This window comes from Rhinolophus sinicus, linkage group LG01 (assembly GCF_036562045.2).
Source record: "Rhinolophus sinicus isolate RSC01 linkage group LG01, ASM3656204v1, whole genome shotgun sequence".
In the NCBI taxonomy this organism is placed as follows: domain Eukaryota; kingdom Metazoa; phylum Chordata; class Mammalia; order Chiroptera; family Rhinolophidae; genus Rhinolophus; species Rhinolophus sinicus.
Genome location: NC_133751.1, coordinates 177,207,918 through 177,223,332, shown reverse-complemented (window position 1 = coordinate 177,223,332; position 15,415 = coordinate 177,207,918). Strand labels below are relative to the sequence as shown.

The 15,415-nt window shown below is 38.5% G+C and overlaps 1 protein-coding gene across 2 annotated transcripts in view; it reads right to left on the bottom strand.

Moving 5' to 3' along the window:
• Positions 1 to 15,415, bottom strand: part of PLCL1 (phospholipase C like 1 (inactive)) — a 301,184-nt gene that overhangs the window by 36,484 nt on the left and 249,285 nt on the right. The window contains exons 4-5 of one of the 2 annotated variants that reach the window (XM_019750756.2): positions 4,369 to 4,444; positions 2,076 to 2,185 (exon numbers count right to left, since the gene is read on the bottom strand). In XM_019750756.2, the coding sequence (XP_019606315.2) occupies positions 2,076 to 2,185; positions 4,369 to 4,444 (186 nt within the window). The remainder of the gene's footprint in view (positions 1 to 2,075; positions 2,186 to 4,368; positions 4,445 to 15,415) is intronic. The other variant, XR_012498547.1, reaches the window with a different exon arrangement.

Sequence of the window (15,415 nt, the reverse complement as noted above, 5' to 3'; positions counted from 1 at the left end):
ACCCAATGTAAATTGACTCTAGCAAACTTAAGAGAAGGGGCATTTGTTGCAAGACTTTTAAGGAGCTCTGAAAAGCAATAGGAGGGCTAGAGAATAGAGCAGGAACTAAGAGCTCCAAATTCAAGATACAAGAAATAAAGGAAGAGTCTCAGGGAAGAGGATCTTCTTAGAGGCACCACTGGAATAAACAGTCTCAATCAGAGTCCAGTCTCTTTGTCTCTCAGCTAAAATTTTAAATTTCAAGGAGGTCATTTGTCCGGTACATGGAAAAGGACATCTGGTTAACAAGCCCACCCAACTGTGATTTAGATCTTTTGTATGTTTTATCTCATTTAATTTTCACGAAACCCCAGGTATAGATATTATTGTCACCCCCAGAGAGGTTACATAACTTGGCTAAAGCCTCACAGCTATCAGGCAACCTGCACACAGAGCCTCATCCTGCTCTAGATTGTCTGGCCTCCGTCATGTGGATTGAGTTTTATAGGAGCAGGAGGACAGGGTAGTGGTTAGAACCATGGGCATGAGTTAAAATCTCAGCTCTGACGTTTACTAGCTGAGGGCAAAAACCTCAAACCTCCCTAGGCCTCAATTTTCTCATCTGTGAGATAGAAGAGTCATATGAGGGTCAACATAATTTGTTGCAAGGCCACACAGTTGTTGCAAAGAGGAAAGGAGAAATGTATATAAACTAATAACCATGAGTGCTTGTCACATATTAAGTGCTGAATAATCAATGGCCGTTATTAGTTATATGTCCCCTTGCATACTAGTCCTGGAGGCCCAGGTATTACTCTTTTGATATTTGTATCCTAATACCTTTCCTAGTGATTGGCACATTAACAATCCCACATAAACACCTGTTGAATGGAAAGCATTTGTATCAGGGTTCACGCTGCCATGTTGTACTCTAGTGTTATAATAAGCTTCTCTTTATATTAATGTGATAGCTTCTCCATGCCCGTTAAGCAAATGCTGCTCCTCTTCGCCCACCCCAACCCCTGCCCCAGACTGTTAACTCAAGGGGTCAGAGTCTGTATCTCTTTTGTTCTCCCTGGATGCCCAATGCCTAGCACAGAGCCCAGGGCATAGTAGGGCTTAGCAAATTGAATTGCTAATAAACACTTGGATTTTTAATAATCACTTGTGATAGCCTTACAGTTCACCTAGCACTTCCACACAAACATGTGCAGCATCTCTCTGCAGTGCAGGTTAGAGACACAGGCTCTAGAGCCAGACCACCTGCATTCAAAGTCCAGCTCCACCATTTACTAGCTCAGTGACCTTGGGTAATATGCATAAGGTTGCAATGCCTCAGTTTTCTCACCTGTAAAATGAGAATAACAACAGTATTGGGTTGTGAGTATTAAAATGGTAATTAGTATAAACCTTATCAAACAGCACCTGGCAAATAATAGTAGGTATTCTTTAAATGTCAGCAATTATTAATTTTGTTTGTAGCTCTTTTTTCCCCAGCACACTATCAAGAAAAATTATTCAACTGCCTAAATCCTTTCTCCATTCATGTATGAAAAGTGGCATCTTTAATCCTAAAATTAATTAATCCTAAAACTAATTTTCAGCAAAGCAAATCATAATCTCAAGAAATTGACTTCCGGAGCTATTTGCGAAAACAAATGTATTTATAGAGACTATTCTTAAACTAAAATAATCCTAAATGGATCCAGGTATTTTGTAGTTTAAATTTCTTCCAAATCACTTGTGTTGGCTCTTTCTCCCACAACATTTGGCCTTATTCTTTCCACAAACAAGAACAGCCATATCGACTTGTCCAGAAGTGTTCATGTGAGTAAAAATACACACACAAACACCAGGCAGGGGACTAGGTGTGCTGTCCTCTGCCTTTACCACAAATTTCATTAACGGATTATGGCATAAAATGTGTCAGTCCCAGTATGTATGTCCCCCATCACTTACAGCATGAACCTAGTGAATTGGCCACACATTACTTAAAAATTGAAATCACTGTATTAAACATTGATGCTTCCCCATGCCCGGGACAGCGGAGGAGGAGAAAACTGAAGGCAAAGGGGGTACCTGGGCATTTCACTTACCTTCAATACTGTAATGTTCCAAGCAAAGCTTTCAGTTGCTTTGTTGAGTTTTCTTCCTTTCAATCCTTCTTTTGCTCCCAGATTGTGAAGTTCCTCATGGAACTCCATCCCTTTGAAAAAAGAACATACAAGAATTCTTAGTATAAACTGAATAAAAATAGGAATTTTTATAACAAGATTATCAGTGAAAATAGAATTTCCCATTCTTGTCCTTCTCTTATAATTTCTAAATCCCTAAATTAAATTATCCCTCCCATTCTGTTCATCCCCACCAAATGGCTATCCTTCAGGGAAAACTAACAATAATCAATGCATTGAACTAAATTCCATTTTAAACTGGCAGGAGCCGTAGACAAAGACACGAGAAGGTAAGAAAATTCTTCCAACAGGTTACATCAATCTTGTTTGTCCTCTGCCTGTGTCTTACATGAAATGGTGCAATGTGTGAATGGCAACCATATGTGATGGATGCACATATCTTACTTTTCCCATGAACCCTCCATATGGCTTGACAGGAGGCCCGTTACCCACATAGATAACAATGGCAATTAGTAAGTGTTGAGTAAAAATAAAAAGAGTTTTTTAAAATAGCATTCCTGGAAACACCCAAATGCTTCAGATGTAGGAATGGCCTTAAAGTTATTCTTATCTCAACCATTCTCTCAAGCTTTAATACTCTAAAAAACATCACCATGATCTCTTTCTTCAGCCTTTGTCTTAGCACCTCAGGGATGGGAATCACACTTTCTTCTGGAAAGCTCACTCCACTTGAAAAGCTAGGACTGATGTCAAGCCAAAGTCTCTCTCCCTGGAACTTCACTCATTCCTTGGTGCTAGCTAGACCCAGACCATCAAGGTCAAATCTCTTTTCTGGGGTGCAGACCTTTAAATATTGGAAGAAAGATAGTACATAAAGTCCACTAGAGTCTTCTTTTCTCCAGATTAAACATTTCAACACGCTTCAGTTTACTAATAATGTCTCTTGTTTAAGGATGACATCCAGGTAGGGCCACTGCATTACATAGCCGCCCAGAGTCAAGCTTGTGGAGACCTGCACCCAGGAACATCTACTGAAAGTGGGCTGGAAGTAGCCCCCATGAGGTAAGGATTTACCACCACCCTCCTTGTTCTAGCTACTCTGCTGTTATTAATGCAGCCTAAAACCACATTATCTTTTCTGGTGCCAACATCACAAACACAGCACATGGTAAGGGTATGCCTGTGGAGTCTGGGCCTACACTGCCTATACCATTTACCGTGCCCGTAAGCATGAGCAAGTGCCTGAAACTCTCTGCAGCTCAGTTTCCTCATTGGTGAAATGGTGATAACAAGAGGGTTTTTACCTCAAGGGATTGTGGTGAAGGTTAAATGAGTCAATACATATAAAGCTCGCAAAGTAGTGCCTGGCACATAGGAGCATTACATAAATATTTGGTACTATTATTTTTATGCTTCCTGTAAACTGAAATACTTAAGCCTCCTGGTCAGTCAGTGAAGAGCACAATTTTTAAAGTTTGGTCTAGGTTCAAAGGTCAGCTCTACCGCTTTTTAATATGGGATCTTGAGTAATTCATTCAATCTCTCAGAATCTCTCAGAATTCACTCAATCTTGCAGATGCCTCCCCTATAGGTGGGATATAATGATGACTCCCTTGCAGAGTTGTTATGAGGACTAAGCAACATAATGTATGTGCTTAGTATATCATACGCATGTAGATCAAGCAATTGTCATTATTGTCACCATCCTCATAATCGTTAATTGTGTGTGTGGATCAAGGAGACATGGATCCAGAGAGATAGAAGTACATGGGTGGTGCAGATAGAGGGGAACATGACTAAACATAGGCGTGTCCTCATAGATGTGACCCATCCCATCCTTCAAGAAAGATCATTCTACAGTGAGGACTAGTTAGCCAGGCAAAAGCCTAGAGGATTAAGGGCTTATGGTTCAAATTGTAACCATGAAGAGGCAACGAGGAACCATAACTTCCATATCAGTAGTAAAAGGTTTGCTAGGTTCCCAAACCACAAAAGTAGATTCAGAAACCCTCACCTCTCTAGAAATCTTCAGATACCACACCCCATATATATACACATACAACCCACCTGCTGTCACCTAGATTTCTTTGGTACTACGCAAAGACTTAACTATAACACAAAGTATAAACCGTGGCATAAAAGATTTGAATTTTAAGCATAAGAACCAAAACTATTTACAAACTCTGCCAAGAATTATCATTATGATTTCTAAAGAAAATGGGGGGGGGGGGATGCGGGGGGGGGGGGAAGTTACCTGCTTTCTGACACTGCACAATCTTTTCCTGGACTGTGTCAGCCATTTCTATGAGAAACCGGCTCTCTTGTATCATCTGCCACAAAACAAACATCAAAAGGTGATTGTCAGAAATCCTTAAACTGGCTCCTTGGAAAGAGTACGTGCAGAGAGACCCACGTGGCACTGCCAGTAATGGGGAGCCACAGCCTTAACCACAAAAGATGGGAGAGGGAAGGATAATCTGCTCCAACTGCCACCCGTTCTAACACCACAGCTAGTCACCTACCTTATGATTGCTCCCGTTCTGTAACATGCCTTCACACAATGGGTATCAAACAAATAACTGTTGAATAAATGCATATACATTCTTTAAGCCCCCAAGAATATTCATGAATACCTCTTATTCCACTCCCTCATCCCGAAAGTTTCTACAACACAAGGCAGGTGGCACTGGAACAATGTCAATGAGAATCAGAATGGGGAATCACCTAGTGAGGAGCTGAAGGACCACTGAAGACATCCATGAAGTTGATAGCTTGGATATGGGTGGTCCAAAGATGGCAGAGGCCTGGCCCTCCCTCTAGAAGGGCTCCAGCTCCATTGGCAAGAATGAGGAGTGGGTCAGATTTCAAAGCTACTGACTCATCAGAGCTTGTACGTACTACACTGAAATGGTTGTCCCTGCCCTCCATGTTTGGATAGAACGCAAATATATCCAAGGGGTAATTAACATACTGAGTGAAATGGGGGAAATAAGACAACTGTTGGAGAGATGGAGAAAAGAAAAATCTGTATGTGACAAGGGGGAAGATGATAGTAGGTAAAGAAGCTATAATCAGAAAGACAAGGAATTGGGGCTCTTTTGAAAAAATGACTAAAGAAAGGCAACAAATAAGCAAAGTAACACTTCCTGAATTTCCAGCCCCTCTTCTACTCTTAAGAAATCTTTCCCTCTGGGTATTCTGTTTATCTTTCTAGCTCAATATACTGCAGGGAGTTTAAGGCAGAATTTAAATTGGACATAAAAGGTCTTGAGTAAGACATCTTTCGTAATTAAATGCTGTTGAACAGATTGTACTCTTGTACAATGACTTCCAAATATAAAGTGCTTTATGATTACAAATTTTCAAATGGAAAAGAACATCGAATCACAAATTTTTAGTGCCTAACAACTCCATAGGAGTAAAATCATATCATTCATTCATTTAATAAATATCTATTAAGCAGCCACTATGTAAAAGCACTATGGAAAGCACAAAGAGTAGGACACATTGGTGAGCAAAAACAGACACATCTCTAACTCCTTGGAGCTCATAGTCTAACAGGGAAGTCTACTCAGATGAATAAAATATGATAATCAATTCAACCAAACAAAATTCAATTACATTTCTCTGCCTGCAGTGATTAGTCTAAAGTGACTTATTTGAAGGGCTAAACTGACTATCAAAACCATAAAACTAGACACCAAGAAATTCTCAACTGAGTCACTCTTTTGAACTGTATCAGTTAACTCTTTCAACTCCCAAGAGGAAGTGGAAAGCTGTGAATAACAATTTGTCAAATAGTTAACAGTAGCCAGAGTTTCTACAGCTTCCATGTAAGTGAAATTTGCAGGCAGAGAAAGATTTAATATAAATGCAATTGGATTTAGTCTTTTCTAATCTTAGCATCCATATAGGCAACATCAATTGAGTTTTTATAATATTTTCAAAAGTTATCAGATGTTTCAAATAGTCAAATATCAGACAAAATGTTTTCATGAAATTCAAGCAAGGGAAATATTTATAAGGAAAACACATTCTGTGACTTTACCATGAGCAAAATAGGTAATAAATTACACATTTTTAGAATCATTTAATTTTAGGTCTAAAAGAATCTTAGCTATCATGCCACCCCCTAAATTTTATTTAAAAAGGGGGGGAGGAAAGTAAGACTTACAGGAGTTAAGATTCTTGCCCCCCCCCAAAAAAAAACAACCCAGAAATAATTAACAATCAAGCTGGAATTAAAATCCCAGCTTCCTGGCATCCCTCTTATTTTCATGAAAAAAATAGCACCCTTCTAATTTGGTCTGGCTTGGCCATGCTCCATGCAAGAATGCATGTCTTCACATACATGCAATCTTTGAATTTGAGATGTAGCATTCCAAAGTCACCCGGCCATCAGAAAAAAATAAGAGGGCATGCCCATAATCAATTCATTTCAACCAGATTCAAATATATTCATTTTAAGAAAAAATACAAAATAAAAAAGGAACAGGATTGATGATTCCTTTGACGATATCTTATATTCTGACATCTTATATTCATTTCTCTTGGTGTTGCTCTAAGTAGAGAACGTGCGATACTATTCTTTGATTTAAAAAAAATCGTTATGGATTTGTGGCCAGTTTTCTTTGCAGTACTGTACTAAGCATTTTCTTAGTGTTGAGAACAAAAAAGAATATACTTCCTGCATCCACAAACTCTATAGCCTCTTTGTAACAACCTGAGCAGAAAGTGTCCTCTTTGCCAAGGCTAACTCTTCTACCTAGACTTAAAAATCCCACCTCTTCCTGCTTCCCTCAAGAACCTATTCCTAATGAGCCTTCTTTTTTCATCTACAATCTCTACCTCTCCCCTGGCATCTTCTCTTCTCCCCAGTCAAATCCTACCAGGCCTCACAGCTCACTTCAAACCCGCTCTTCCACTGGTGTCCTAAAATCCCCTTCCCTCCCTCTCTTACCTCCAAATTTCCAGAACACTCTATTTTTTTAGTCTGTTTACATTTTTTAAATTTGCTGTCTTAAATTACAATTAATTGTTTACCTATATCTCCTGCTCTTCACTTCCCCAGTAAATTGTAATTCTAGTACAGTAAGAACCCAATCTTATTTAATTTTATATCCCCAAATTCATCTATCCTTTTATATAATCACCTATTTTCTATTTTACTTTGTGGTACTTATTTATTCTACACATCTATTACCTGCATATGTATGCACAATAAAATATTTCATTTACTATTGATCACTTCTCAAATCTATAACTGTCTTTTTTGAAATCTAGTATATTTTTGTCTCCAGTTTTTTTTTCTAGGCTTCTCCATCTTTGTTTAATCTTACATGCTCCTTAATTCCCTTTCATATTAAAGGCTGAAAAATAAACACAAAGCATTTAACAGGATTATGCCTACAGAAAATATAATACTCAATATCAGAAAATAAAATAAATTTTAAAAAGTTTATTACTTACTTGAGGTAAAATAATGTCAGGTGCAAAACATACAAGAAATTCTATGATTCAAGGTCTCTTCCAAAACCCCCAAGTAAATATTTGTTAACCACAGAGTATAAGAAGCTTGCTTTTCCCAGTATCTAATGGATCACTTTATAAAGAAATAGTCGAGTGTGATTTAACTTTCAACATAGAAGAGCATCTCTTTGAGGTTCTTTAGAGGATAACCTGAAATCCTTTAGTAATAAAAGTCACAACTTTGACTATAAAATACCTCATCATTAACATTTTTAGAATTTAAAATCAATGTTCATATGAACTTTTCTTATAAAAGCATTTCGCCTTCTCTATAACACCTTCCACTGTATATAGAAGAACAATTTTATCTATGCATGTTTTCTGCAGTTAACTTTCAATTATTAGCAGTGGCAGAGAAAACAAACAAGATGGGTAGCTGAAATGTACCAGCAATTGCAAACCACATGTGAATCAATAATTTCAACTTTTCCCCAACTAAGTAATTTATCTAAGTTGTTAAGAAGGAAAAATGGTTGATTTGAATTTCTTCTCCTCCCTAGGTCTCTACAGATCCTGACGGAAATGAAATATAAAGTAACAAAAGTCCAGGAGAGAAGGTGAGAAGCATGTCCTCAGATAATCCCCTAACTGGGGAGTCAGGGCACCTCGCCAGCCAAGGCTGAGTTAACTCAGTGATAGAATCTGGCAGGAGCCGGATTTACACATCTGATGTCCCAGCCTGAGTTTCCAGGTGCCTTTGCCTGTTGTAGTAACACAAAAAGCTTTTCTTTGGTTCTGTCACATGAATATCTCCTAATGGATCTTATTTCCTTGCCTGGCTTTGTATCGAAATCAATAGTGATTTACCCAGATAAAGTGTGGCATTACTTTATGCATTAGATGTGTCCTCAACAGGGGTGTTTAAATTGTCAGTTAAGATTTAAATCATTTATTTAAAATGAAAACTTTAGAGAAGGGGATAGTAACATTTTTACTTAGAGACAGACTAAATTGTTCAACACGTGTGAAAAAACTGTCATTCTAGCTCTTCTCAATAGGGAATTTAATTGCCTCGGATCATTGTAAAGTCAACGTAACTATTAATGGTTCCGAAAAGATGAGCTTCCATCACAGCATTATGCAAACCTTCTATAAAGTCCAGTTTCCTTCTGAATTATATCTAAATTCCTAGAACCACAAACTTTATATTTAGAAGTCACATTAAGGACCATCTATCATGTACAATTCCATTTTATAGATGAAAAAACTGAGCCCCAAATTGACTTGCCTAAAGCCACACAGCTAGTTAGTGAAATAGTTTAGTCTAGAACCCAGGCATTCTTGAGGAGCAGACCTAAGCTTATAAATTGTTCTAGAATACTGATACGGTATTTAAGTGTGGAATTCTTATTGCAAGTACAAGTTGATGACAAACATTTAATAGAGTAGAATTCATCAATTAAAGCATCATGAAAACACATTTTTGCCATGACTGCTTCTCCCTCCAAGTCTAATTTGCAACATGCATCAACCAATATAGATAGTCTTCCTATGAAGCCTAGAAACAAATGTATTTATTGAGCCCTCTACTTTTTCAGGAAGGTGTTATCAAATTTGGAAAGTCAATCACTTAGGATATGTGAATCAAAAAACAATCTACCCGAGACCTATTTTGTTATCTCACCTTAAAAAGAGTGCAATAATTAATCTATCTCTTAACCTCCCTTCTAATCAGAACACTGGGATTTAGTTTTTGGTCTGTAGCGGCTCCTTTGTTCAAATTGTTTAAAATAACACTTGAATTGTATTGAACTTGGCACATTTTTTAATCTGATCACCGTTACATATATATTTGCTAACTAAAACGAAGATCATTGCCTTTCATTTTTAATTTCTGAAAAATGTTTAAGTCAGATAAGAAGGAATGTTAATAGTTTGTCATCTTTTGTTTTTAAGCAAAGTCAATCCTATCAAGATGGTTAATTTTCGGTGAAACAGAAACACACATCAGGTCAGAACATTTGCAAGCTTATTGGAAGTCCGCTGCCTCTGGTGTATGTGATGAAGTATCCTCTGTCCTGGGACTACCTGAGAGTCACTACCTGTGAGCCTGATTTACAATGGCGCAGGACAAGAGAACTTGCAGAACGCAGGCTAAAGGACATTTTTCTCCACATTTGTGACAGTAACAGGAACTGCTTCGGGGAGCTGCTTTCTGGAGAAAAGGATGATTTCACTTTTTCTTCTCTCCAGTTCTTCTGTTTCCCAAACAACTGTCAGCTATATATTGAGTAATCATTACAAATGTTTGTTTTTATCCAGCTCTGATTAGAATTTAGCTCATTCATAAAATTACCAGGTGACTAACCCTCGTAAACCTTCTCCAGAATTTCCAGGCCAATTCGACTACCTCACACTGCCTTTAATGAAGAGTGTTGTAAGAAGTTGAATATTCAGGAATGTAAAGTGAACTTCAAGGATACAGGTACAATATTCCACCAAGGAGCCAGCCTGAAATGCCTGCTTATTAATGCTTCTCTGATACCCAGTGTCTTGGGGACCCTCTCACTAAGTAGAAATGTTGTCAACCTTCAAGATGCTGACAATTCTGCCCTCATGCAGAAAATGTAGCAGAAGACATTACCACACCCACAAGTGAAGGAAGTTTCAATGCACTAAGTATACAACAGTTTGTATTTAAATAACCAGCTCTGGAAGGGCACGTGCCAGTGAGCTGCTCTTTTTCTGGGCTCCATTACTACACAAGCCAACATACTATTTGAAATGCAAACTAATGTAAAGTTCCACACAAACTTCATAATGAGAGAGAGAGAGAGATGGAAGGAAAGACTCTTTGACTTACTGAATTCCAATTTAAATTGATTTCTTTTTTTTTTTAATTTATTGGGGTGACAATTGTTAGTAAAATTACATAGATTTCAGGTGTACAATTCTGTATTACATCATCTATAAATCCCATTGTGTTCACCACCCAGAGTCAGTTCTCCTTCCATCACCATATATTTGATCCCCCTTACCCTCATCTCCCACCCTCCACTCCCCTTACCCTCTGGTAACCACTAAACTATTGTCTGTGTCTATGAGTTTTTGTTTCTCATTTGTTTGTCTTGTTCTTTTGTTGTTTTTGGTTTATATATCACATATCAGTGAAATCATATGGTTCTCTGCTTTTTCTGTCTGACTTATTTCACTTAGCATTATACTCTCGAGATCCATCCATGTTGTCACAAATGGTCCTATTCATCTTTTCTTACCACTGAATAGTATTCCATTGTGTATATATACCACAACTTCTTTATCCATTCATCTATCGAAGGACATTTTGGTTGTTTCCATGTCTTGGTCACCGTAAACAAAGCTGCAATGAACATTGGAGCACACGTGTCTTTGTGTATAAATGTTTTCAGATTTTTGGGGTAGATACCCAGGAGAGGGATTGCTGGGTCATATGGTAATTCTATTCGTAATTTTTTGAGGAACCTGCACACTGCCTTCCATAACGGCTGCACCAGTCTGCATTCCCACCAACAAGTAAAACTACATTGAGACTGTAGATATACCTACAACTTTTTCCCATCCTGAAGCTCAACATTATCTTGATAAGAACACGGATGGAAGAGAATGCATTTAATTCACCCATTATGCTTGGCTTAATTGGGATACCTGCCAGTATATTGATTCCATTGCAAGAGCGATTAAAGATAGCAATTAACTTTTTGCTAGATTCCTGGTCATGCTAACACAATCAGCTGTTCTCCAAATCACACCCCAGCTGACTTAGTAAAAGATTAACCTTTGTTTTCTAGAATGTTTTGATTTTTTTTTATCTTCAGAAAACCTGTTGCTCTTACCATAGTAAAGTTTTAACTTTTGTGTTAATGTTAAATAAGTCAGCACAGAAGTCACCTTCAGAAAATGCTTTGGGTTTATTTTTTACAGGTGCATTTCCCTGAAACTATTCCATCTCTGAATGCTATATTCAAACCACTAACTACCCAAAAGTTTTCACATTCATTTAAAACACTTAAAAAGATCAAATATGTTAGGCAAATACTTCTTGACTATGCATGAAAAAGTAGACAGGGGAGAACATGAGAGAAGTAAAAATTCAGTTATCTAAATAAAAAGTTATATAAATATTAGATGACATTTTTCTTTCAAAATTATTTGCAAATAAACTTCTGCTGGCACAGGGTAGGAATAGGGGTGGGGGGTACATCACCGTGAAAAGTGCATCACAGGGTGTGGGGACAGAGCCAGGAGTGCAGTTTCCAGGCTCTTGGCCTCACATGGAAAGGTGCTGGCTCGGGTAGTAAAAGGCCATCAACTGTGATCAGATGGTCATCAGCTGTGGCTAGTTGGCCGTCAGCTGTAACCAGTGAGCCATTGGCCACTAATATAACTGTCGTAGCTAAGCTAGCAGAAAAATGGGGGCTAGCAAGAAGATGGTGGCTGAGTTAGCAAGCGGCAGAGTGTGGATTGCAGATTGCAGAGAAGTGGATTGCTAGCCAGTGAGATTGGTTGGCAGAGACAAGTCGATGGCGGTTTATGGATAGTGTGGCTCCTGCTTCCTGTGTCTCCAGCCCAGCCACCAGCGAGAATATAGTGGTATGACTCCCCTATCTATGGCTCTGTGGGTGTCCCTTTTTGGCCTCACCATGTCCTGCGTTCTTATGTGGGGAGCAGGACCAGAGACCCCGCAGGCCGCCCCGCATGACACAGGGCTTGAGACTCTATCAACCCCAGGACATAAACATCATCAGATTCACTCTCTGGACTCTGTGTGTCTCTCCTCCTTCCCTTTTTGAGGAGTAAGTCCTGCCTTCCCATCAGGATTTCTCTTTCCTCAAGGACAGACATATTATCTCATACCATTTGTTTCCCCCCAGCACCCTGCACTGTAACAGGTGTCCAAAATGTGTTGGTTGAGTTGACTAATCAAAAAGCTTAAAGACATACATAAAATAATGTCAAAAGAAAAAAAAAATGTTTTACAAGTGACAAATATGCATGTTCCCATCTTTTACTTATATTTCTCTCAAGTCAAAATGCTGCTGTGCTATTTGTGCTGATACCTGTCTCTGTTCATTTATGTCTGCATTGCACAGACTCAACAAAGTTCTTTATATGTGGTATGGATTGAATGTCATGAATAAAGTCAATGAATGAACCTTTTCTTAATAAGGTCAGTTTTGCTAGAGGTTGAGACAAAGGGCTTGATGTTGATGGAGAGGGAATTAAGGCTGTAAAGGCAGCCTGGGTGGTGTAGGATGGAAATAAAAAGGATGGAGAATGAAAAGGATGTGACAAATACATCAGCTTGACTGAAGGAGAGGGTTCAAAGAGAAGAAAGTGGGAAATGGGGTTGACAAAACAGGCAGCACTGGGGTGGGTGAAGGCTTTGTAAGTCTAGTTAAAAATCAAAAATAGGATTTGAGGGGTGGCCTGATAGCTCAGTTGGTTAGAGCATGAGCTCTCAACAACAAGGCTGCCAGTTCAATTCCCACATGGGACAGTGGGCTGAGACCCTGCAACTAAGACTGAAAATAGCGACTGGACTTGGAGCTGAGCTGTGCCCTCCACAACTAGATTGAAGGACAACTTGAGAAACACACTATTACCCAATAAACTCTTTAAAAAAAAAAAAGGATTTGAGGATGATTATTCCAATTGTTGAATTAGGGAAAGGCAGAGACTAGATGGAGGAGTAGTCAGTCTATTGAAAAATCCAAGCAGAAGAAGGGAGTCTGGTGACAACCTTAGCTAAGTCAACGTAAGGAGATGGACACAATAGAGTAATGCCATGAGGAAAGAAGCAATAGCTCTCACTGACATTGAATCATAAATGAAAAGACCTTACTGGAGTTAATATGGAGAGAGAGAGACAGCCTTTGAAAAAGATTTGGAAGAACTGAAGACCGTTGGCATAGTGATATCTTTTGCTGTGGTCAGAAAAGAGTGACTGAGTGCCAAGGAAATAAAAAGATCGACCCAGTTTTTGACCTGTGAAATGTCTGTTGTTTATTCTTGGGACATCCAAGTCATGTCCTATAAGCAAATGTAGAAATGTGACTAGAGTAAAATATTAGGGCCAGGGCTAGAGATGGATTTCTAAAATAGTATTCAATCCACATGCATCAAATCACTATTGCAGAAAGAAAAATTCCCAGTCTATTCAAATAGACTAATTTCGATAGTGTCTTCCTGAAATTGCAAGTATTGTTCAATATAATCACCTGCTATTCCAACCCCATGTTAAATGATGAGTTACACAAGCAGGTCACCAATCATAGACTCCCAGGCCTGGGATGGACCTTACCAGGTCACCTGTCCTGACTCTAAGCGGTTGGAACACAGGGTGTGCTGTACCTGCCACAGCATTAGAACGCAGTGGCTTGCACATGGGAGAAGCTCAGCAAACGTTTATAGAATTAAACAGCTCCATTCCTGGCTATCACACTTGGCAACTCTTTCAGTAACCAATTTTCATTTTTAACAGCCCCAGGAATAAGATTAATCCTAAACAGAAAAAAAAAAATCCAGCTCACATCGTATTACTTTTATTTGCAAAACATAATTATATTACATTAACAGCCTTAAAAGACTTAGCAGTGACTGATTGTATTACCTAGTTCAATGGGATATTTTCTTAGAGAAAGTGAAAATCCAGAATGGGGAAGTGACACTTGCTCTTTCAGAGACCCGAGCCAAACAAAAGGCACAGTGCAATAAAAGGACAAGTCACTGAGAAATGGTAACCTGATTTTAAATTCAGTTCTTGGGACAGTTCTCAAAAACTGTCCTGATGACCACAGAGCCACCTCTGACTGCAGCCAGCAGTCTACTGCTGTCAATAGCTCTCCTCTGTGTGTCTTCAGCCTGGCAAAGAGACATCAATTCCACCTTCATTTCAACTTTTAGGTCCTGTTCTACTTGTCTGAGTTATTGATTAATAGTGTTCTCAGTTTGCTTTTGTGCTTTGCAGAAGCTGTCACTTCCCACCTCTGGCTGAGACAGTGTTTGATATCAGGAAAGTCTTCTCTGCTTAAGTTTCCTAAATATCAGCTAGGCATTTACGTAGCTATATCCCTACTCAGCATATTAAGGGAGATTGTAGATAGGGCTGCTCTCAAGAAAAATTGCAATTATTTGAGCAACCTCTCCCTCACCTTAGCCAGACTTGGGGAACCCTTTGTCGTTAGGATGTCTTCCTTTCCCCAGGAACAAACCTGCTTGGAGGATAGAATCTGTGAAATTATTCGAAAGTACGGATTACTGATAATCTATTGTGTTATTACTCATAAAGACCTTTTTGCATCTTAAAAGAGATGAAAAGTCTTAACCCAAAGGAACTGAGTGTAATTTTGAAATTTCAAATACCAGTGAGCAGATAGGAAACATGTTTTAAATGACAAATGGAATGGGGGTGGGGAGTATGTTCTGAAATTGTGCCACGTAAATAAGCCTTCTTAACGACAGACATATTTGGTTTTTGATTACTTTATACCAACACAGATGGTACAATAGAATTATAATTGCAATATTAATATTTAAATGACTTTTAACACTGAATGATTTTTAAAACCATCAAGAGGAAATATTTCTAATTTTAAATTATCCAGAAGTTTGGTAAGGAACAGGGCCAACTCAGGTCCTTAGGGAAAAGCTAAACGTAGGGAAAAAAAACAGTCTGTCAATGTTTTCTAGAATATTTTCATTTATTTCCTCTTAATAAGTAGTATAGTTTGATGCTCTTAGGTTGTCTTTCCATAAATGTAGGTTACTTGGTTTCCTGATTCATTTCTTTTTGA